Raw genomic sequence first — 26634 nt, 5'->3', positions numbered from 1 at the left:
GTAACTTTACACATTTACAGAAGTAAGGTACATGTTCTAGACAGACTAGCCAGAGGAGTCTACTTTATGACAGGTAACTTTACACATTTACAGAAGTAAGGTACATGTTCTAGACAGACTAGCCAGAGGAGTCTACTTTATGACAGGTAACTTTACACATTTACAGAAGTAAGGTACATGTTCTAGAATCTAGACAGAATAGCCAGAAGAGTCTACTTTATGACAGGTAACTTTACACATTTACAGAAGTAAGAGTCTACATGTTCTAGACAGACTAGCCAGAGGAGTCTACTTTATAACAGGTAACTTTACACATTTACAGAAGTAAGGTACATGTTCTAGACATACTAGCCAGAGGAGTCTACTTTATGACAGGTAACTTTACACATTTACAGAAGTAAGGTACATGTTCTAGACAAACTAGCCAGAGGAGTCTACTTTATGACAGGTAACTTTACACATTTACAGAAGTAAGGTACATGTTCTAGACGGACTAGCCAGAGAGAGTCTACTTTATGACAGGTAACTTTACACATTTACAGACAGGTAAGGTACATTTACAGAAGTAAGGTACATGTTCTAGACAAACTAGCCAGAGGAGTCTACTTTATGACAGGTAACTTTACACATTTACAGAAGTAAGGTACATGTTCTAGACAGACTAGCCAGAGGAGTCTACTTTATGACAGGTAACTTTACACATTTACAGAAGTAAGGTACATGTTCTAGACAGACTAGCCAGAGGAGTCTACTTTATGACAGGTAACTTTACACATTTACAGAAGTAAGGTACATGTTCTAGACAGACTAGCCAGAGGAGTCTACTTTATGACAGGTAACTTTACACATTTACAGAAGTAAGGTACATGTTCTAGACAGACTAGCCAGAGGAGTCTACTTTATAACAGGTAACTTTACACATTTACAGAAGTAACATACATGTTCTAGTAACTTACACATAGACAAAAGTAGCCAGACAGACTCCATCTACTTTATGACAGGTAACTTTACACATTTACAGAGTAAGGTACATGTTCTAGACACTAGCCAGAGGAGTCTACTTTATGACAGGTAACTTTACACATTTACAGAAGTAAGGTACATGTTCTAGACAGACTAGCCAGAGGAGTCTACTTTATGACAGGTAACTTTACACATTTACAGAAGTAAGGTACATGTTCTAGACAGACTAGCCAGAGAAGTCTACTTTATGACAGGTAACTTTACACATTTACAGAAGTAAGGTACATGTTCTAGACAGACTAGCCAGAGGAGTCTACTTTATGACAGGTAACTTTACACATTTACAGAAGTAAGGTACATGTTCTAGACAAACTAGCCAGAGGAGTCTACTTTATAACAGGTAACTTTACACATTTACAGAAGTAAGGTACATGTTCTAGACAGACTAGCCAGAGGAGTCTACTTTATGACAGGTAACTTTACACATTTACAGAAGTAAGGTACATGTTCTAGACAGACTAGCCAGAGGAGACTACTTTATGACAGGTAACTTTACACATTTACAGAGAAGTAAGGTACATGTTCTAGACGGACTATCCAGAGGAGTCTACTTTATGACAGGTAACTTTACACATTTACAGAAGTAAGGTACATGTTCTAGACAGACTAGCCAGAGGAGTCTACTTTATGACAGGTAACTTTACACATTTACAGAAGTAAGGTACATGTTCTAGACAGACTAGCCAGAGGAGTCTACTTTATGACAGGTAACTTTACACATTTACAGAAGTAAGGTACATGTTCTAGACAGACTAGCCAGAGGAGTCTACTTTATGACAGGTAACTTTACACATTTACAGAAGTAAGGTACATGTTCTAGACAGACTAGCCAGAGGAGTCTACTTTATGACAGGTAACTTTACACATTTACAGAAGTAAGGTACATGTTCTAGAACTAGCCACAGACTAGCCAGAGGAGTCTACTTTATGACAGGTAACTTTACACATTTACAGAAGTAAGGTACATGTTCTAGACAGACTAGCCAGAGGAGTCTACTTTATGACAGGTAACTTTACACATTTACAGAAGTAAGGTACATGTTCTAGACAGGTAACTTTACACATTTACTATGTTCCAGAGGAGTCTACTTTATGACAGGTAACTTTACACATTTACAGAAGTAAGGTACATGTTCTAGACAGACTAGCCAGAGGAGTCTACTTTATGACAGGTAACTTTACACATTTACAGAAGTAAGGTACATGTTCTAGACAGACTAGCCAGAGGAGTCTACTTTATGACAGGTAACTTTACACATTTACAGAAGTAAGGTACATGTTCTAGACAGACTAGCCAGAGGAGTCTACTTTATGACAGGTAACTTTACACATTTACAGAAGTAAGGTACATGTTCTAGACAGACTAGCCAGAGGAGTCTACTTTATGACAGGTAACATTTACAGGTACATAGACAGACTAGCCAGAGGAGTCTACTTTATTATGTTCTAGACAGACTAGCCAGAGAGTCTACTTTATGACAGGTAACTTTACACATTTACAGAAGTAAGGTACATGTTCTAGACAGACTAGCCAGAGGAGTCTACTTTATAACAGGTAACTTTACACATTTACAGAAGTAAGGTACATGTTCTAGACAGACTAGCCAGAGGAGTCTACTTTATGACAGGTAACTTTACACATTTACAGAAGTAAGGTACATGTTCTAGACAGACTAGCCAGAGGAGTCTACTTTATGACAGGTAACTTTACACATTTACAGAAGTAAGGTACATGTTCTAGACAGACTAGCCAGAGGAGTCTACTTTATGACAGGTAACTTTACACATTTACAGAAGTAAGGGTACATGTTCTAGACAAACTAACCAGAGGAGTCTACTTTATAACAGGTAACTTTACACATTTACAGTAGTAAGGTACATGTTCTAGACGGTCTAGCCAGAGGAGTCTACTTTACGACAAGTAACTTTACACATTTACAGAAGTAAGGTACATGTTCTACATGTTCTAGACAGACTAGCCAGAGGAGTCTACTTTATGACAGGTAACTTTACACATTTACAGAAGTAAGGTACATGTTCTAGACAGACTAGCCAGAGGAGTCTACTTTATGACAGGTAACTTTACACATTTACAGAAGTAAGGTACATGTTCTAGACAGACTAGCCAGAGGTCTACTTTATGACAGGTAACTTTACATTTACAGAAGTAATGTACATGGTAGCCAGAGGAACTTTATGACAGGTAACACATTTACAGAAGTAAGGTACATGTTCTAGACAGACTAGCCAGAGGAGTCTACTTTATGACAGGTAACTTTACACATTTACAGAAGTAAGGTACATGTTCTAGACAGACTAGCCAGAGGAGTCTACTTTATGACAGGTAACTTTACACATTTACAGAAGTAAGGTACATGTTCTAGACAGACTAGCCAGAGGAGTCTACTTTATGACAGGTAACTTTACACATTTACAGAAGTAAGGTACATGTTCTAGACAGACTAGCCAGAGAGAAGTCTACTTTAGGTGACAGGTAACTTTACACATTTACAGAAGTAAGGTACATGTTCTAGACAGACTAGCCAGAGGAGTCTACTTTATGACAGGTAACTTTACACATTTACAGAAGTAAGGTACATGTTCTAGACAGACTAGCCAGAGGAGTCTACTTTATAACAGGTAACTTTACACATTTTTACATGTTCTAGACAGACTAGCCAGAGAGTCTACATGACAGGTAACTTTACACATTTACAGAAGTAAGTACATGTTCTAGACAGACTAGCCAGAGGAGTCTACTTTATAACAGGTAACTTTACACATTTACAGAAGTAAGATACATGTTCTAGACAGACTAGCCAGAGGAGTCTACTTTATGACAGGTAACTTTACACATTTACAGAAGTAAGGTACATGTTCTAGACAGACTAGCCAGAAGAGTCTACTTTATGACAGGTAACTTTACACATTTACAGAAGTAAGGTACATGTTCTAGACAGACTAGCCAGAGGAGTCTACTTTATGACAGGTAACTTTACACATTTACAGAAGTAAGGTACATGTTCTAGACAGACTTCTACTTTATGACAGGTAACTTTACACATTTACAGAAGTAATACATGTTCTAGACAGACTAGCCAGAGACGAGTCTACTTTATAACAGGTAACTTTACACATTTACAGAAGTAAGGTACATGTTCTAGACGGACTAGCCAGAGGAGTCTACTTTATAACAGGTAACTTTACACATTTACAGAAGTAAGGTACATGTTCTAGACAGACTAGCCAGAGGAGTCTACTTTATGACAGGTAACTTTACACATTTACAGAAGTAAGGTACATGTTCTAGACAGACTAGACAGCTAGAGGAGTCTACTTTATGACAGGTAACTTTACACATTTACAGAAGTAAGGTACATGTTCTAGACAGACTAGCCAGAGGAGTCTACTTTATGACAGGTAACTTTACACATTTACAGAAGTAAGGTACATGTTCTAGACAGACTAGCTAGACAGAGGAGTCTACTTTATGACAGGTAACTTTACACATTTACAGAAGTAAGGTACATGTTCTAGACAGACTAGCCAGAGGAGTCTACTTTATAACAGGTAACTTTACACATTTACAGAAGTAAGATACATGTTCTAGACAGACTAGCCAGAGGAGTCTACTTCATGACAGGTAACTTTACACATTTACAGAAGTAAGGTACATGTTCTAGACAAACTAGCCAGACATGTTCTAGACAGACTAGCCAGAGGAGTCTACTTTATGACAGGTAACTTTACACATTTACAGAAGTAAGGTACATGTTCTAGACAGACTAGCCAGAGGAGTCTACTTTATAACAGGTAACTTTACACATTTACAGAAGTAAGGTATATTTTCTAGACATACTAGCCAGAGGAGTCTACTTTATGACAGGTAACTTTACACATTTACAGAAGTAAGGTACATGTTCTAGACAGACTAGCCAGAGGAGTCTACTTTATGACAGGTAACTTTACACATTTACAGAAGTAAGGTACATGTTCTAGACAGACTAGCCAGAGGAGTCTACTTTATGACAGGTAACTTTACACATTTACAGAAGTAAGGTACATGTTCTAGACAAACTAGCCAGAGGAGTCTACTTTATAACAGGTAACATTTACAGAAGTAAGGTACATTTACAGACTAGCCAGAGGAGTAAGGTAGTAAGGTACATGTTCTAGACAGACTAGCCAGAGGAGTCTACTTTATAACAGGTAACTTTACACATTTACAGAAATAAGGTACATGTTCTAGAGAGACTAGCCAGAGGAGTCTACTTTCTGACAGGTAACTTTACACATTTACAGAAGTAAGGTACATGTTCTAGACAGACTAGCCAGAGGAGTCCACTTTATGACAGGTAACTTTACACATTTACAGAAGTAAGGTACATGTTCTAGACAGACTAGCCAGAGGAGTCTACTTTATGACAGGTAACTTTACACATTTACAGAAGTAAGGTACATGTTCTAGACGGACTAGCCAGAGGAGTCTACTTTATGACAGGTAACTTTACACATTTACAGAAGTAAGGTACATGTTCTAGACAGACTAGCTAGAGGAGTCTACTTTATAACAGGTAACTTTACACATTTACAGAAATAAGGTACATGTTCTAGACAGACTAGCCAGAGGAGTCTACTTTATGACAGGTAACTTTACACATTTACAGAAGTAAGATACATGTTCTAGACCGACTAGCCAGAGAAGTCTTCTTTGTGACAGGTAACTTTACACATTTACAGAAGTAAGATACATGTTCTAGACAAACTAGCCAGAGAAGTCTACTTCATGACAGGTAACTTTACACATCTACAGAAGTAAGGTACATGTTCTAAAAAGACTAGCCAGAGGAGTCTACTTTTGACACGTAACTTTGCACATTTACAGAATTAAGATACATGTTCTAGACAAACTAGCCAGAGGAGTCTACTTTATGAGAGGTAACTTTACACATTTACAGAAGTAAGGTACATGTTCTAGACGGACTAGAAAAAGGAGTCTACTTTATAACAGGTAACTTTACACATTTACAGAAGTAAGATACATGTTCTAGACAGACTAGCGAGACGAGTCTACTTTATAATAGGTAACTTTACACATTTACAGAAGTAAGGTACATGTTCTAGACAGACTAGCCAGAGGAGTCTACTTTATAACAGGTAACTTTACACATTTACAGAAGTAAGGTACATGTTCTAGACAGACTAGCCAGAGGAGTCTACTTTATGACAGGTAACTTTACACATTTACAGAAGTAAGGTACATGTTCTAGACAGACTAGCCAGAGGAGTCTACTTTATGACAGGTAACTTTACACATTTACAGAAGTAAGGTACATGTTCTAGACAGACTAGCCAGAGGAGTCTACTTTATGACAGGTAACTTTACACATTTACAGAAGTAAGGTACATGTTCTAGACAGACTAGCCAGAGGAGTCTACTTTATGACAGGTAACTTTACACATTTACAGAAGTAAGGTACATGTTCTAGACAGACTAGCCAGAGGAGTCTACTTTATGACAGGTAACTTTACACATTTACAGAAGTAAGGTACATGTTCTAGACAGACTAGCCAGAGGAGTCTACTTTATGACAGGTAACTTTACACATTTACAGAAGTAAGGTACATGTTCTAGAATCTAGGCAGAATAGCCAGAAGAGTCTACTTTATGACAGGTAACTTTACACATTTACAGAAGTAAGGAACATGTTCTAGACAGACTAGTCAGAGGAGTCTACTTTATAACAGGTAACTTTACACATTTACAGAAGTAAGGTACATTTTCTAGACATACTAGCCAGAGGAGTCTACTTCATGACAGGTACCTTTACACATTTACAGAAGTAAGATACATTTTCTAGACAAACTAACCAGAGGAGTCTACTTTATAACAGGTAACTTTACACATTTACAGAAGTAAGGTACATGTTCTAGACAGACTAGCCAGAAGAGACTACTTCATGACAGGTAACCTTTACACATTTACAGAAGTAAGGTACATGTTCTAGACAAACTAACCAGAGGAGTCTACTTTATAACAGGTAACCTTACACATTTACAGAAGTAAGGTACATGTTCAAGACAGACTAGCCAGAGGAGTCTTCTTTATGACAGGTAACTTTACACATTTACAAAAGTAAGGTACATGTTCTAGACAGACTAGCCAGATGAGTCTACTTTATGACAGGTAACTTTCACATTTACAGAAGTAAGGTACATGTTCTAGACAAACCAGCCAGAGGAGTCTACTTCATGACAGGTAACTTTACACATTTACAGAAGTAAGGTACATGTTCTAGACAAACTAGCCAGAGGAGTCTGCTTTATAACAGGTAACTTTACACATTTACAGAAGTAAGTAACATGTTCTAGACAGACTAGCCAGAGGAGTCTACTTTATGACAGGTAACTTTACACATTTACAGAAGGAAGGTACATGTTCTAGACGGACTATCCAGAGGAGTCTACTTTATGACAGGTAACTTTACACATTTACAGAAGTAAGGTACATGTTCTAGACAGACTAGCCAGAGGAGTCTACTTTATGACAGGTAACTTTACACATTTACAGAAGTAAGGTACATGTTCTAGACAAACTAGCCAGAGGAGTCTACTTTATAACAGGTAACTTTACACATTTACAGAAGTAAGGTACATGTTCTAGACAGACTAGCCAGAGGAGTCTACTTTATAACAGGTAACTTTACACATTTACAGAAGTAAGGTACATGTTCTAGACAGACTAGCCAGAGGAGTCTACTTTATGACAGGTAACTTTACACATTTACAGAAGTAAGGTACATGTTCTAGACAGACTAGCCAGAGGAGTCTACTTTATGACAGGTAACTTTACACATTTACAGAAGTAAGGTACATGTTCTAGACAGACTAGCCAGAGGAGTCTACTTTATGACAGGTAACTTTACACATTTACAGAAGTAAGATACATGTTCTAGACAGACTAGCCAGAGGAGTCTACTTTATGACAGGTAACTTTACACATTTACAGAAGTAAGATACATGTTCTAGACAGACTAGCCAGAGGAGTCTACTTTATGACAGGTAACTTTACACATTTACAGAAGTAAGGTACATGTTCTAGACAGAAGAGCCAGAGGAGTCTACTTTATGACAGGTAACTTTACACATTTACAGAAGTAAGATAGATGTTCTAGACAGACTAGCGAGAGGAGTCTACTTTATAACAGGTAACTTTACACATTTACAGAAGTAAGGTACATGTTCTAGACAGACTAGCCAGAGAGGAGTCTACATTTATACATGTTCTAGACAGGTAACTTTGCACATTTACAGAATTAAGATACATGTTCTAGACAAACTAGCCAGAGGAGTCTACTTTATGACAGGTAACTTTACACATTTACAGAAGTAAGGTACATGTTCTAGACAGACTAGCCAGAGGAGTCTACTTTATGACAGGTAACTTTACACATTTACAGAAGTAAGGTACATGTTCTAGACAGACTAGCCAGAGGAGTCTACTTTATGACAGGTAACTTTACACATTTACAGAAGTAAGGTACATGTTCTAGACAGACTAGCCAGAGGAGTCTACTTTATGACAGGTAACTTTACACATTTACAGAAGTAAGGTACATGTTCTAGACAGACTAGCCAGAGGAGTCCACTTTATAACAGGTAACTTTACACATTTACAGAAGTAAGGTACATGTTCTAGACAGACTAGCCAGAGGAGTCTACTTTATGACAGGTAACTTTACACATTTACAGAAGTAAGGTACATGTTCTAGACAAACTAGCCAGAGGAGTCTACTTTATGACAGGTAACTTTACACATTTACAGAAGTAAGGTACATGTTCTAGACAGACTAGCCAGAAGAGTCTACTTTATGACAGGTAACTTTACACATTTACAGAAGTAAGGTACATGTTCTAGACGGACTAGCCAGAGGAGTCTACTTTATGACAGGTAACTTTACACATTTACAGAAGTAAGGTACATGTTCTAGACAGACTAGCCAGAGGAGTCTACTTTATAACAGGTAACTTTACACATTTACAGAAGTAAGATACATGTTCTAGACGGACTAGCCAGAGGAGTCTACTTTATAACAGGTAACTTTACACATTTACAGAAGTAAGGTACATGTTCTAGACAGACTAGCCAGAGGAGTCTACTTTATGACAGGTAACTTTACACATTTACAGAAGTAAGGTACATGTTCTAGACAGACTAGCCAGAGGAGTCCACTTTATGACAAGTAACTTTACACATTTACAGAAGTAAGGTACATGTTCTAGACAGACTAGCCAGAGGAGTCTACTTTATGACAGGTCTACTTTATGACAGGTAACTTTACACATTTACAGAAGTAAGATACATGTTCTAGACAGACTAGCAGAGACAGACTAGCCAGAGAGTCTACTTTATAACAGGTAACTTTACACATTTACAGAAGTAAGGTACATGTTCTAGACAGACTAGCCAGAGGAGTCTACTTTATAACAGGTAACTTTACACATTTACAGAAGTAAGGTACATGTTCTAGACAGACTAGCCAGAGGAGTCTACTTTATGACAGGTAACTTTACACATTTACACATTTACAGAAGTAAGAGTCTACTTTACATGTTACAGAAGTAAGGTACAGACAGACTAGCCAGAGGAGTCTACTTTATGACAGGTAACTTTACACATTTACAGAAGTAAGGTACATGTTCTAGACAGACTAGCCAGAGGAGTCCACTTTATGACAGGTAACTTTACACATTTACAGAAGTAAGGTACATGTTCTAGACAGACTAGCCAGAGGAGTCTACTTTATGACAGGTAACTTTACACATTTACAGAAGTAAGGTACATGTTATAGACGGACTAGCCAGAGGAGTCTACTTTATAACAGGTAACTTTACACATTTACAAAAGTAAGATACATCTTCTAGACAGACTAGCCAGAGGAGTTTACTTCATGACAGGTAACTTTACACATTTACAGAAGTAAGGTACATGTTCTAGACAAACTAGCCAGAGGAGTCTACTTTATGACAGGTAACTTTACACATTTACAGAAGTAAGGATCATGTTCTAGACAGACTAGTCAGAGGAGTCTACTTTATAACAGGTAACTTTACACATTTACAGAAGTAAGGTATATTTTCTAGACATACTAGCCAGAGGAGCCTACTTCATGACAGGTACCTTTACACATTTACAGAAGTAAGATACATTTTCTAGACAAACTAACCAGAGGAGTCTACTTTATAACAGGTAACTTTACACATTTACAGAAGTAAGGTACATGTTCTAGACAGACTAGCCAGAAGAGACTACTTCATGACAGGTAACTTTACACATTTACAGAAGTAAGGTACATGTTCTAGACAAACTAACCAGAGGAGTCTACTTTATAACAGGTAACCTTACACATTTACAGAAGTAAGGTACATGTTCAAGACAGACTAGCCAGAGGAGTCTACTTTATGACAGGTAACTTTACACATTTACAAAAGTAAGTTACATGTTCTACACAGACTAGCCACATGAGTCTACTTTATGACAGGTAACTTTCACATTTACAGAAGTAAGGTACATGTTCTAGACAAACCAGCCAGAGGAGTCTACTTTATGACAGGTAACTTTACACATTTACAGAAGTAAGTAACATGTTCTAGAATCTAGACAGAGTAGCCAGAAGAGTCTACTTTATGACAGGTAACTTTAGACATTTACAGAAGTAAGGTACATGATCTAGACGGACTAGCCAGAGAAGACTACTTTATGACAGGTAACTTTACACATTTACAGAAGTAAGGTACATGTTCTAGACGGTCTAGCCAGAGGAATCTACTTTATGATAGGTAACTTTAGACATTTACAGAAGTAAGGTACATGATCCAGACGGACTATCCAGAGAAGACTACTTTATGACAGGTAACTTTACACATTTACAGAAGTAAGGTACATGTTCTAGACGGACTAGCCAGAGGAGTCTACTTTAGGACAGGTAACTTTACACATCTACAGAAGAAAGGTACATGTTCCAGACAAACTAGCCAGAGGAGTCTACTTTATAACAGGTAACTTTACACATTTACAGCAGTAAGGTACGTGTTCTAGACAGACTAGCCAGAGGAGTCTACTTTATAACAGGTAACTTTACACATTTACAGAAGTAAGGTACATGTTCTAGAGAGACTAGCCAGAGGAGTCTACTTTCTGACAGGTAACTTTACACATTTACAGAAGTAAGGTACATGTTCTAGACAGACTAGCCAGAGGAGTCCACTTTATGACAAGTAACTTTACACATTTACAGAAGTAAGGTACATGTTCTAGACAGACTAGCCAGAGGAGTCTACTTTATGACAGGTAACTTTACACATTTACAGAAGTAAGGTACATGTTCTAGACGGTCTAGCCAGAGGACTCTACTTTATGACAGGTAACTTTACACATTTACAGCAGTAAGGTACATGTTCTAGACAGACTAGCCAGAGGAGTCTACTTTATAACAGGTAACTTTACACATTTACAGAAATAAGGTACATGTTCTAGACAGACTAGCCAGAGGAGTCTACTTTATGACAGGTAACTTTACACATTTACAGAAGTAAGATACATGTTCTAGACAGACTAGCCAGAGGAGTCTACTTTATGACAGGTAACTTTACACATTTACAGAAGTAAGGTACATGTTCTAGACAGACTAGCCAGAGGAGTCTACTTTATAACAGGTAACTTTACACATTTACAGAAGTAAGGTACATGTTCTAGACAGACTAGCCAAAGAAGTCTTCTTTATGACATTTAACTTTACACATTTACAGAAGTAAGGTACATGTTCTAGACAGACTAGCCAGAGGAGTCTACTTTATGACAGGTAACTTTAGACATTTACAGAAGTAAGGTACATGTTCTAGACGGTCTAGCCAGAGGAATCTTCTTTATGATAGGTATCTTTAGACATTTACAGAAGTAAGGTACGTGTTCTAGACAGACTAGCCAGAGGAGTCTACTTTATGACAGGTAACTTTACACATTTACAGAAGTAAGGTACATGTTCTAGTACATGTTCTAGACAGACTAGCCAGAGGAGTCTACTTTATGACAGGTAACTTTACACATTTACAGAAGTAAGGTACATGTTTAGCCAGAAGAGTCTACTTTATGACAGTACAGAAGTAATCATGTTCTAGACAGACTAGTCAGAGGAGTCTACTTTATAACAGGTAACTTTACACATTTACAGAAGTAAGGTATATTTTCTAGACATACTAGCCAGAGGAGCCTACTTCATGACAGGTACCTTTACACATTTACAGAAGTAAGATACATTTTCTAGACAAACTAACCAGAGGAGTCTACTTTATAACAGGTAACTTTACACATTTACAGAAGTAAGGTACATGTTCTAGACAGACTAGCCAGAAGAGACTACTTCATGACGGGTAACCTTACACATTTACAGAAGTAAGGTACATGTTCTAGACAAACTAACCAGAGGAGTCTACTTTATAACAGGTAACCTTACACATTTACAGAAGTAAGGTACATGTTCAAGACAGACTAGCCAGAGGAGTCTTCTTTATGACAGGTAACTTTACACATTTACAAAAGTAAGTTACATGTTCTACACAGACTAGCCACATGAGTCTACTTTATGACAGGTAACTTTCACATTTACAGAAGTAAGGTACATGTTCTAGACAAACCAGCCAGAGGAGTCTACTTCATGACAGGTAACTTTACACATTTACAGAAGTAAGGTACATGTTCTAGACAAACTAGCCAGAGGAGTCTGCTTTATAACAGGTAACTTTACACATTTACAGAAGTAAGTAACATGTTCTAGAATCTAGACAGAGTAGCCAGAAGAGTCTACTTTATGACAGGTAACTTTCACATTTACAGAAGGAAGATACATGATCTAGACGGACTATCCAGAGAAGACTACTTTATGACAGGTAACTTTACACATTTACAGAAGTAAGGTACATGTTCTAGACGGACTAGCCAGAGGAGTCTACTTTAGGACAGGTAACTTTACACATTTACAGAAGTAAGGTACATGTTCTAGACAAACTAGCCAGAGGAGTCTACTTTATGACAGGTAACTTTACACATTTACAGCAGTAAGGTACATGTTCTAGACAGACTAGCCAGAGGAGTCTACTTTATAACAGGTAACTTTACACATTTACAGAAATAAGGTACATGTTCTAGACAGACTAGCCAGAGGAGTCTACTTTATGACAGGTAACTTTACACATTTACAGAAGTAAGATACATGTTCTAGACCGACTAGCCAGAGAAGTCTTCTTTGTGACAGGTAACTTTACACATTTACAGAAGTAAGATACATGTTCTAGACAGACTAGCCAGAGGAATCTACTTTATGACAGGTAACTTCACACATTTACAGAAGTAAGATACATGTTCTAGACAGAAGAGCGAGACGAGTCTACTTTATAATAGGTAACTTTACACATTTACAGAAGTAAGATAGATGTTCTAGACAGACTAGCGAGACGAGTCTACTTTATAATAGGTAACTTTACACATTTATAGAAGTAAGGTACATGTTATAGACGGACTAGCCAGAGGAGTCTACTTTATAACAGGTAACTTTACACATTTACAAAAGTAAGATACATCTTCTAGACAGACTAGCCAGAGGAGTCTACTTTATGACAGGTAACTTTACACATTTACAGAAGTAAGTAACATGTTCTAGACAGACTAGCCAGAGGAGTCTACTTTATGACAGGTAACTTTACACACATACAGAAGTATGGTACATGTTGTAGACGGACTAGCCAGAGGAGTCCACTTTATGACAGGTAACTTTACACATTTACAGAAGTAAGTTACATGTTCTAGACAGACTAGCTAGAGGAGTCTACTTTAGGACAGGTAACTTTACACATTTACAGAAGTAAGGTACATGTTGTAGACGGACTAGCCAGAGGAGTCCACTTTATAACAGGTAACTTTACACATTTACAGAAGTAAGATACATGTTCTAGACAGACTAGCCAGAGGAGTCTACTTTATGACAAGTAACTTTACACATTTACAGAAGTAAGGTACATGTTCTAGACAAACTATCCAGAGGAGTCTACTTTATGACAGGTAACTTTACACATTTACAGAAGTAAGGTACATGTTCTAGACAGACTAGCCAGAAGAGTCCACTTTATGACAGGTAACTTTACACACTTACAGAAGTAAGGTACATGTTCTAGACGGACTAGCCAGAGGAATCTACTTTATGACAGGTAACTTCACACATTTACAGAAGTAAGATACATGTTCTAGACAGACTAGCGAGACGAGTCTACTTTATAATAGGTAACTTTACACATTTACAGAAGTAAGATACATGTTCTAGACGGACTAGCCAGAGGAGTCTACTTTATAACAGGTAACTTTACACATTTACAAAAGTAAGATACATCTTCTAGACAGACTAGCCAGAGGATTCTACTTTATGACAGGTAACTTTACACATTTACAGAAGTAAGGTACATGTTCTAGACAGACTAGCCAGAAGAGTCCACTTTATGACAGGTAACTTTACACACTTACAGAAGTAAGGTACATGTTGTAGACGGACTAGCCAGAGGAGTCCACTTTATGACAGGTAACTTTACACATTTACAGAAGTAAGTTACATGTTCTAGACAGACTAGCCAGAGGATTCTACTTTATGACAGGTAACTTTACACATTTACAGAAGTAAGGTACATGTTCTAGACAGACTAGCCAGAAGAGTCCACTTTATGACAGGTAACTTTACACACTTACAGAAGTAAGGTACATGTTCTAGACGGACTAGCCAGAGGAATCTACTTTATGACAGGTAACTTCACACATTTACAGAAGTAAGATACATGTTCTAGACAGACTAGCGAGACGAGTCTACTTTATAATAGGTAACTTTACACATTTACAGAAGTAAGATACATGTTCTAGACGGACTAGCCAGAGGAGTCTACTTTATAACAGGTAACTTTACACATTTACAAAAGTAAGATACATCTTCTAGACAGACTAGCCAGAGGATTCTACTTTATGACAGGTAACTTTACACATTTACAGAAGTAAGTAACATGTTCTAGACAGACTAGCTAGAGGAGTCTACTTTAGGACAGGTAACTTTACACATTTACAGAAGTAAGGTACATGTTGTAGACGGACTAGCCAGAGGAGTCCACTTTATGACAGGTAAATTTACACATTTACAGAAGTAAGTTACATGTTCTAGACAGACTAGCTAGAGGAGTCTACTTTAGGACAGGTAACTTTACACATTTACAGAAGTAAGGTACATGTTGTAGACGGACTAGCCAGAGGAGTCTACTTTATGACAAGTAACTTTACACATTTACAGAAGTAAGGTACATGTTCTAGACAAACTATCCAGAGGAGTCTACTTTATGACCGGTAACTTTACACATTTACAGAAGTAAGGTACATGTTCTAGACAGACTAGCCAGAAGAGTCCACTTTATGACAGGTAACTTTACACACTTACAGAAGTAAGGTACATGTTCTAGACGGACTAGTCAGAGGAGTCCTCTTTATGATAGGTAATTAATTTCAAAAAACGTTAGCCGCTGCTGTATTAACTTCATTCTTTATTAATATTTCTCACTGATTATAACAAAAGTGCTGATGGAAACACTTTCTCTTAACAAAAAATAACTTTATTAATTTACTGTTATCTCGTAATATTATATGTTGAATTCCAAGTCCGGAAACATGAAAATCTGTGGAGAATTATATCCAGTTATGAATCTTCTGAGACAAAAGTACAAAACGGAAACAAACGGTTCTTAATAAAGTCGGGGCAAAAAACAAAGTGTATTGTGTAAGTCGAAAATAAGAAATAAACATGTAACACTTATATCATATTTACTAAGTTTTTTTAAGGATCATAATATCAGTTCTGTTTTAGACGTTTCAAATCTGCATACTACACACATTACTGTGTACACGATTCAACAAATTATATTTATATTAATGTGTATGTTTTACACATGCATACAGAGTATCAAACACAAATATATACACTGCTGGCCAAAATCTTAAGGACAATGAAGATAATGAAAAAATATGCATTTTGCGTTGTTAGACTCAACCACATATTTGACTAGATCTTTGAAAGATGAAAATAAGAAAAGGTAAAATAAAAAAAACAACTTTTTAAACATTTAATAGGGAAAATGTGAACACTATGAAATTAGCCTAAATACTAGTTGGTCAAAAGTTTAATACCGAACCAAAAAGAAGTCTTAAACAGGGTAGGAAATGCCCAACAAGAGGTTTCAGTAGTGAGTTGCACGGCCGTCATTGCGAATAACTTCAAACATTCCCTTTGGCATGGTCGATATAAGCGTTTGCAGAAGGCTGGCTGGAATGTTATTCCAAGTGGTGAAGATGGCTTCACGAAGGTCATGCACTGTTTGGAATTGACGTCCATTTCTATAAACTTCGCTTGACATCCACCCCCAAACATTTTCAATGGGGTTCAGGGTTTTTTTAAGAAATTTCCAACAGCAGTTTTACTACACCCAATCTCACCAGCGATGGCACGTTGAGAGAGACCTTGCTTTTGTAGCTCAACAATTCTGCCACGTTCAAACTCTGTCAACGTTTTAGCCTTTGCCATGTTTTTACCCAATGTAACACAGGAGATGTCAGTGGGAGATGTTGACAACGATAATGCTTGAACACAAATGACTAAATTTCGTTACGTGTTTACCGATTAACGCTTCATTTCAAGATGGTCTTAAATCTTTGACCAGCTAGTATTTAGACTAATTTCATAGTGTTTACATTTTCCCTATTAAATGCAAAAAAAAGTTTTTTATTTTTATTTTCCCTTTTCTTATTTTTATCTTTTGAAGCTCTACTCAAGTAAGTGGTTGAGTCTAACAACGCAAAATGCATATTTTATCTTTATGTTCATTGGCCTTAAGATTTTGGCCAGCAGTGTATGTGTGTGTGTACAAGCACTAACATTTATTGTGATACACAACTAGATTAATTCTGCAAAAATCAAAAGCAACATAAATTTTAAATTGTTTAGAAGTTGATCCTGTTTATGTTACATCAGGAAACTTCAGTTGATGAACAGGCTCACTGGGACAAAGTTGATTAAGTATTGACATTTGAGAAGGTAGGTAATCACAAAACGTAGGATATGTGCTTCAAGTTGGTCAAGTCATAGATTTAAGGCTATCTTCTAAACATGAGGAAAATCTTTGATGATGAGAAACCCACTTAAAGTAAAAATGTATCTCGAAACGGCTGGTATAAGTATTAACATCGTCTTTGTTAACCTGAAGATGACCTAGGAAGGTCGAAACGTTGTTCTCTGCTTATCAGTTGGTGTTAATACTTATACAAAGACATACACGAGGAAAATCTCTGGAAATCCGAATAAGTGAATATCAAACATTGCTTTTACTTATTGCATGTAGTGTTAGGAAATTAGAAACCTTTTGCAAGTGAATACCGAAAACAAAGACGTTATTCATTGCACGTGAGCATGTGTTGTTTTCTAGCAGTGCCACATCGGACTATCTGCTATGTCCACCGAGAGGTATCGAACTCGTAATTTTAGCGTTGTAAATTCATATATTTATTGCTCTACCAGCGGAGGACCTACTACACGTCCTGTTAGGAAACCCTTTATAAGTGAATATAAATCTCCTTATCTAATCAATGTTTTAGAAAGCCCGATATAAAACTGTGCAAAGTATGAAAGAACTTCCAAGTACGTGTTCAACATAACTTACCAAATAACTTCTGTTTCAAACAACTGAAGAAACTAAAAGTATTAATTCATTATGAACAACTCATAAGAATTTATTATTTTGTATGTAGAATATTTCCAGTGTCTCGATGAAAGATCAACAGATAATATTCCAAGTTAACGTTTTAACCTTCCTATCTTTGAAAAAGTTCTTATATAACACGTGAGTGCAAAACTGTGTACAATATTAGAATTACTGAGTTTGTTATTGTGTTATTTCTTCGGAACTATGTATCAAGTTTTCTCAAAGACTATATATATATATTAAATGTTTGATTGCGAAACGTAATATCGTCTTTTTAACATTATCGTGTTATGATTTACCATTACTTTAATAAATTGTGTGTGTGTTTACTTAACAAATGAGCTTCTGTAAGTAAAGTGCCATTTATACAGCAATTGTTTGTGGGTCCATAGAGAATCGAAAGGATGAATGGCTATTGGAGAGGACAGTTAGTTTTTATCGTTTTGAAATAATATTGTTAAATGCAAGAAGTTCAAGTCTTAATACTAGAATAACAGAGTATATACTAGTTGTTGTTTTTCTTTCCTTCCTTAAAGACCTTATTACAAGAGTGTTCCTCTTGTTTGAATCAACAGCCGGGTCATAACACGAGAAAACATCACCATAAGCGAATGGTTGCCAGACAAGCATTGTTTTTTTTTTTTTTCTGTTAGATGTGAAATAAAGGAGAAAAAGAACGGAAAGATGAATACAAAAGGAGAACTCCTGAAATAATAGTGTGCGTTTTTCTCTGTTATAGCAAAGCCACATAGAGCTATCTTCTCTGTCCACCGAGGGGAATCAAACAATTCATTATAGCGTTGTAACTCCAAAGGCTAACCTCTGTTCCATTGGGAACTACCTGTGTTCTGCCCACCACAGGTATTGAAACCAGTTTCTACCAGTGTAAATTCGCAGACATACCGCTGTGCCACTGGAGGGGGGGAGAGAAATATTAACAAAAACTACCGCTGTGCCACTGGAGGGGGAGGAGAGAAATATTAACAAAAACTACCGCTGTGCCACTGGAGGGGTGGGGAGAAATAATAACAAAAACTACCGCTGTGCCACTGGAGGGGGGGAGAGAAATATTAACAAAAACTACCGCTGTGCCACTGGAGGGGGGGAGAGAAATAATAACAAAAACTACCGCTGTGCCACTGGAGGGGGTGGGGAGAAATAATAACAAAAACTAGTTATAGAAGCACGGTGTAAGTGGTTTTGATATATTTGTACTTCAAAGTTTCGTTAGATTTTGATATCAGAATAACAACTTATGCTGTTTTACTGAGCAAATGTTCACAATAAGCTATCGGCGCTGATCCCACCGCTGTATCGAGCCAAGATGTTTAACGCTGTAAGTCCTCAAGCTCACAGATGAGCCATGTGGGATGGAATTATATTTGACAGGGGTCGGTTCACTGCAGATGGAGCATAATATTAGCATAACACAGTAAGGCTTTGTGACAGGATCGAAAAGGTCGAAGCCTCATGTTGTGCAGAACTTTAAGGTCACGAACTTATTGGGTGGCATGTTACTTAACTTTTCACTTAAAAATTCTCCAAAAACGTTTCTCAGGATATCTGAACAAGAAAGAACCTAAAGACCTTTGTTTGTTTGTTTTGAATTTCGCGCAAAGCTACTCGAAGGCTATCTGCGCTAGCCGTCCCTAATTTAGTAGTGTAAGACAAGAGGGAGGAAGGCAGCTAGTCATCACCACCCACCGCCAACTCTTGGGCTAATCTTTTACCAACGAATTACGAGTCGAACGCCTTAACACACTTGGCCATGCCGGGCCATAGGCCTTTGAACATTAGTTTCTAAATCTGAAAAACCTCAAAATAGTTTAGGGAACACCACAATAACTTGCCTTGTGAAAGTCTGGTGTATGATTCCTTCAAAGTTGTCCGGCATGACCAGGTAGTTATGGGGTGCTCGACTCCTAATCTGAGGGTTACGGGTTCGAATTCCCGTCACACCAAACATGTTTGCCCTTTCAGCCGTGGGAGAAAGGCTATAAAAATGTGGCGGTCAATCCCACTAATCGTTGGTAAAAAGAGTTGCCCAAAAGCTGGCGTTGCCCAAAAGTCTTACACTACTAAATTAGGGATGGCTACGTAGGTGTAGGTTTGCACTAAATTCAAAAACACAAACAAACCTTCAAAGGTCAGATGCTTCCCATGAAGAGATGGCATATAGGATTCAGTGCTAACCTCCAAGTTGACGCTGAGACACTGGATCGGTTGAAGCAGTGTCAGATCCAAGGACACAGCAACTCCACCCGATCCTGTCTCGGACTTGCACCCATGTGACATATATATGTACAGAAACACACGAGTGAAGAGTGCGAAGCTACTAAGCAACGCTGACCCCATTGTGTTTCTTCACATTGATTCAACTTCATATTTGACTAAATCAAATAAAACAACGTATGTTGAATAATAGGATGTCATCATCTTAGCCTTATACGTTTCATAACCTTACAAGCTAAATCATTTGTTAGTTTGTAAGTCATGTCCATTACAACATTATTAGAAAGAAAGAGCTTCTTTCAGTTGACACATTTACTTTTATTGTCAATCAGTGGGCCGGGCACATGACTGTTTAAAGTACCATTTTAGTAATACCATAAATACAATAGAGGTCGTTGTTGTTTTACCCATCCAAATAGGAACTGATACGCGTAGCATTACCGACTATACAATTATTGTTAACTCAGTACAGAAGTGTATGAAATTTTAAAGTAAAATAACTAAGGCAAAGACTGAATGTTTAATTTGATTCTTTAACATTATATAAGGTTTGTGCTCCCTCTGGTGGCACAGCGCCATGTCTGCAGACTTGCAACGCTAAAATCTGAGTTTCGATATCTGTGATGGGCAGAGCACAGACAGCCCATTGTGTAGCTTTATGCTAAGTTACAAACAAACAAAATCTGCTTGTATTGTACTTGCTGTAGCATTTTGTCAGAGCAAATTTAAACAATGAACCATCTTCGCTTTGTCCACCGAGTGGCATATAGCTCCGAATTTTAACGTCCATAAACTTACCACTGATCAACCAGAGAACCAAGTGTTCTTGTTTCTGTATTATTGCAAAGCTACATCATTGGTGACCATGAGGAATCGAACTTCGGAACTTACTATTGTAATGTACAAGCTAAAAAAATGCAACATTGATACGATTATGCTACACTCGCACTTTACCTTCCCTTCATACAGCTGTTAACTTTAAGATGTACTTATTACAATCAGGAACTGACCCACACCAATGTAAACAAAACATTTATCTGCTAACGGTAATCAACAGCACACGGAACTAAGATGTGTTTCGTACTAGCAGCATACTCCATTCTTCCTTCGCCTCTTCCGATTTATTCGTTCTCTCTCGCACATGTCAGTCTGTTTCTTTTTTCGTTAAACTTCTGTCTTTTATATTCCTTTCCCAAACTCACACTGAACCGCTTTCTTTCTTTCTTTCTTACATATTGCATTATTCGCAACTGTGTCGTCTTGTATCTTCATATCGGAAGAACACAGTCCAGTAATTTTCAAATGACACAAAGAACTGCAAACTCCACTAATTCCTAGAATACTGACCAAAGGCCGGCCGTTTTCTAACACACTCAACATTTGAAATTATTGCAGTGTTTTATTTGAATCATCTATATTATAAACGATGTCACGTTTTATTCCACAAGTAGCTGAATAAATGCTAGTTCTATTTGTGTGTGTTTGTTTTTTTTCCCTTGAAGAATGCTCATCTTGTTTGCTCAAGATTACTTTCAACGGTTTGTGCTTACCCTTTTAACTTAGTAACTGATAAATCTAACTACACCAGTTGAAATGTGTACTGAAACACTTCGTATCTAAATCGCAAGTCTTGTCTTTTATCGCCAAACGAACATACAAAATAGGAGTAATAGGTAACAGGCACAAGTTTATGACAACTCTAAGTTACTAATTCACCTGCAAATGCACAACCTTCTAAACGATGCACTCGTTGTCTGTTCGAGTATGCACTTAAACGTTCTCAAAACCTTTACCAACCAAAATGTTTGTTTTGTTTGTTTGTTTGTTTGTTTGAGAATTTCGCACAAAGCTACACGAGAGCTATCTGTGCTAGCCGTCCCTAATTTAGCAGTGTAAGACTAGAGGGAAGGCAGCTAGTCATCACCACCCACCGCCAACTCTTGGGCTACTCTTTTACCAACGAATAGTGGGATTGACCGTAACGTTATACACCCCCACGGCTGGGAGGGCGAGCATGTTTAGCGCGACGCGGGCGCGAACACGCGACCCTCGGATTACGAGTCGCACACCTTACGCGTTAGGCCATGCCAGGCCCACCAACCAAATTTAATTTAATCTCTAAAACGACAGATTCATAAACAAATCTTTATTGTTCCAAAGTCTCCGAGTCACACGATCAAAAAGTTAAAAAAACCAAAGTCTTTGTTTTGAAATTTTTGCGCAAAATTTATCACTTTTCGAGAGGGCAGCTAGTTAATACCACCAACCGCCAACTCTTGGGATACTCCAATCAAACATTGGGATTTAACTGTCAAACTTAGAGCACACCCACGGCACCATAATGCAGAAAGCATTTTATACGGCAATGTGATGAGAATCAAGAACCCTCACATTCGGAGTTCTAGAACGGTGATTCTTAAGCCAGTTTCAGTTCTAACTTTTATCTTGTCAAGTTGGAAATACTTCTCAGTGACTCAATAGTTACTGTGAAGACGTATAACGCTGACAACGCTTTGTACTTAACTATATAAAACAAATAAAAGTTACAATAATCGGGGCCCGACATGGCCAAGTAGTTAAGGTGCTCGACTCGTAACCTGAGGATCGTGGGTTCGAATCCTCGTTGCACCAAACATGCTCGCCCTTTCAGCCGTGGGGTCGTTATAATGTGACGGTCAATATCACTATTCTTTGGTAAAAAAGTATCCCAAGAGTTGGCGGTGGGTAGTGATGACTAGCTGCCTTCCTCTAGTCTTACGCTGCTAAATTAAGGACGGCTAGCGCAGATAGCCTCCTTGTAGCTTTGCGCGAAATTTGAAACAAACAAAACAAACAATACTAAAATCATTTCAATGTATTACCCGCTTACATCATCAGACTACAACCCCTTCGCCTTCCAATGGAACAGCGGTGTGCTTGCGGATTCACATCGCTAGAAATCGGTTTTCTATACCCTTGGTTGTCAGAGAACAGATAGCACATTGTGTATGTTTGTGCTTAGTTGCAAACAAACAAATATATAAACCCTTCGCTGCACGTAAAAGGAGAATGAGGCAAAGTAATTATTCATCTTCGACGTAATAAGTATAGATGTGTAGAGCAGACGTTCAGTTGTTTAAGATAATTGATCGTATTTAGTAAATGATAAAATAATTAAATATCGCTCTTTATTTTAAAAAGCGATACTTCTATGATCACCCTTTATCACACTGTCAAGTGGTTGACTTATTTGTTTGAAGTTAAGCACAAAGCTACACAATGGGCTGTCCATGCTAATTGAAGTTAAGCACAAAGCTACACAATGGGCTGTCTATGCTAATTGAGGTTAAGCACAAAGCTACACAATGGGCTGTCTATGCTAATTGAAGTTAAGCACAAAGCTACACAATGGGCTGTCTATGCTAATTGAAGTTAAGCACAAAGCCACACAATGGGCTGTCTATGCTAATTGAGGTTAAGCACAAAGCTACACAATGGGCTGTCTATGCTAAAGAAGGCTGAATATAGCGTAACATATTTCTAGTATTTTGGAGTACAATGAAAGTGATTATTGTATGACGGTATATTTACAATATTTTATTTTACCTTCTGACAGCTGCAACGGTCCTTGTTGTTATCGAGGTTCTTACAAACTCCGTTCGTTACGAAGAACATTTCTTGATGGTTCGTCACCCGAAGGGATCCATCTGGAGATACGGGTATTCGTTCGGTTTAGCTTGGGTTGTGTTTTCTGTGTACTTGTCATCTGGTTGTGCGTTTATCATTTTCTCCAGAAAACGGAAAGGTGACAAAGCAGCCGATGAGTACCATGCACGAGAAGACGAACCGAACATCTTAGGTCGAGTATGAGTCTAACGGAAACACACATTGTTAAATTAACACCAGGAGAATAGAATATCAGACTAACACCATGAAGACAAAAATATCAAATTTATATCATGAGAATAAAATATATCAATTTATCATCGTGCAAACCGACAATACTAAATTATCATTACCACAAACTACCTATCTGACATCATTAACAGAGAAAATATCAAATTAACATGACGAGAACAAACTGTCAATTTAATATTATGAAAACACACAATGTTAACATGACATGAAGACAACAAACAATATCAAATTAACATTACCAGAACAAACTGTCAATTTAATACTATGAAAACACACAATGTTAACATGACATGAAGACAACAAACAATATCAAATTAACATTACCAGAACAAACTGTCAATTTAATATTATGAAAACACACAATGTTAACATGACATGAAGACAACAAACAATATCAAATTAACATGACGAGAACAAACTGTCAATTTAATACTATGAAAACACACAATGTTAACATGACATGAAGACAACAAACAATATCAAATTAACATGACGAGAACAAACTGTCAATTTAATACTATGAAAACACACAATGTTAACATGACATGAAGACAACAAACAATATCAAATTAACATGACGAGAACAAACTGTCAATTTAATACTATGAAAACACACAATGTTAACATGACATGAAGACAACAAACAATATCAAATTAACATGACGAGAACAAACTGTCAATTTACTACTATGAAAACACACAATGTTAACATGACATGAAGACAACAAACAATATCAAATTAACATGACGAGAACAAACTGTCAATTTAATACTATGAAAACACACAATGTTAACATGACATGACGACAACAAACAATATCAAATTAACATGACGAGAACAAACTGTCAATTTAATATTATAAAAACACACAATATTAACATGACATGACAACAACAAACAATATCAAATTTATATTATTTTTCCTTATTCAGTAAAACACTTATAAAAACCTTGAAAACAAAACTGTTAGAAGTTATAACAGAAATTCCGAAGTACTGAAACAAAAGTAAGTTTATGTTTAAATTAATATAATAGAATATTTCCACTTAAAGCTGTGTCGTATTATGCAATGATGTTAAATTGTTAAGAGTCTAGTTTTGTTGTAATCTCCAAAATGTAGGAGAAAAACGTATCCAGGAGATGTAAAATATATCTTATAATGTGTGTCGGTTGTTTCGGAGATGTTAACTCAGTATAAAACATTAAGTTCAATTCTTGTCTGTTTATTTTACGTTCGCATACGTACAAGTTAAATAATCGAGAGTTTTAATTACTAAAATAATATGCAATATTATTATATTTATTTTATTATATTTTTAATACAGAAACACCAATTTAACTTCAGCCTTTACATTCGAAGTTTCATTATGCTAGAAAATAAGTTATTCCATACTGACACTCGGGTTTGTACTTTTTTTTTTTTTCAGGGAATGTCCAATTACGAATCGTTAAACTGAAGTTTGTTCCGTTGTTTTCATATGTGCTACTTCATTTCCGGCTAACTTAAAGTTTACAAACGCACATAACGTAAGACAGATCGCAGATTGTGTACCTGGGAGTTTTAGTAACTTTGTTTTCAAAGTCTCCCTAGTGGCACAGCGGACTCGCAATGCTAAAATTCGGGGTTCGACTCCCCGCGGTGAATACGGTTCGTAGCCTATAACAACTGTGTTCTGAAAGACGAACAAAAGAGAGAAACAGACTTCAAATCATATGCCCTTCGTTTTCCCTTTAAAATGTCATTCTTCAGTGCGAGAACCGAATACCACAGTAACTTTCTCACTGAAGTTAACACACACCTAAATAAGCGGACAAAGCGTGACCATTTGGCTAGCGTGCCAGACTATGAATCTGAGGGAAGTGTTTTGTGTCCCATTGCCGCAAGTTCTCGTCTGCACTTTGAAACCATGCGTGCACTGCCTGAGAAGTCTAAAAATGTGAAAGAAAATAGATTATCTCATAATTATGGCTTGTCAATTCATTTATGAACAAAATGGGACAATGGGCTCATGATACTATATAGCAAATTTCGAAACCCACGGATGGGCAGAGCACAACTAACCTGTAGAAGCAGCAGCAAACAAACACGTTAGCAAAAACATTTGTTACCTTAGAACTTAGTTCTATAGGAAACGTTGATATCCTAGTTCGTTTGTTTGTTTTTTTCTGGTGCGTAAAAGTTTAGTTCCCGAAACTATGCTAATAATCAAATGACGAACACTAATATCTAGGGTAAATAACTATACATAAAGATAAAAAAAAATATTCGAGTCTTTTAATTCGATTTACATAGCCGTATTTAAGCAATGTACACAATTCTCAGTTGGATATTCAAATAAACTACACCTTTTCCATTGATGGGTCACTTGCACACCTGCATTTTCTCTGTTGGGTAAAGCAAATCACTGAACAGCTGTCAATTAATATCCAGTAAATTGTCTGCAATTACTCGAGAGTGAGTTACGACTTTAATTTTTACTTTAAAAATCTGGTGTCTGAAAAGTAACATCCACTAAAATCATGCCTATTGTACGTTTCTAATAGGCTAATTAATTCATTGAATACTTTTGTGTGGATCTCAGCTTACCACAATAGATTTTTCTCTTTGTCTGGTGGTTGATATTAATGTAATTAAAATTTTGAATTAATAG

General features: G+C 37.0%; 1 protein-coding gene across 3 annotated transcripts in view; it reads left to right on the top strand.

Annotated features, from left to right (window-relative positions):
- Positions 1-25851, top strand: part of LOC143224764 (transmembrane protein 114-like) — a 126531-nt gene extending 100680 nt beyond the window's left edge. For all 3 annotated transcript variants that reach the window (XM_076453038.1, XM_076453037.1, XM_076453039.1), the window contains exon 5: positions 23681-25851. In XM_076453038.1, the coding sequence (XP_076309153.1) occupies positions 23681-23934 (254 nt within the window). In that variant the 3' untranslated portion in view covers positions 23935-25851. The remainder of the gene's footprint in view (positions 1-23680) is intronic.
- Positions 25852-26634: the final 783 nt, after the last annotated feature.

Source organism: Tachypleus tridentatus, chromosome 9, assembly GCF_004210375.1.
Source record: "Tachypleus tridentatus isolate NWPU-2018 chromosome 9, ASM421037v1, whole genome shotgun sequence".
In the NCBI taxonomy this organism is placed as follows: domain Eukaryota; kingdom Metazoa; phylum Arthropoda; class Merostomata; order Xiphosura; family Limulidae; genus Tachypleus; species Tachypleus tridentatus.
The sequence above is the reverse complement of the archived record's forward strand: the minus strand, read 5'-3'. Positions and strand labels throughout refer to the sequence as shown.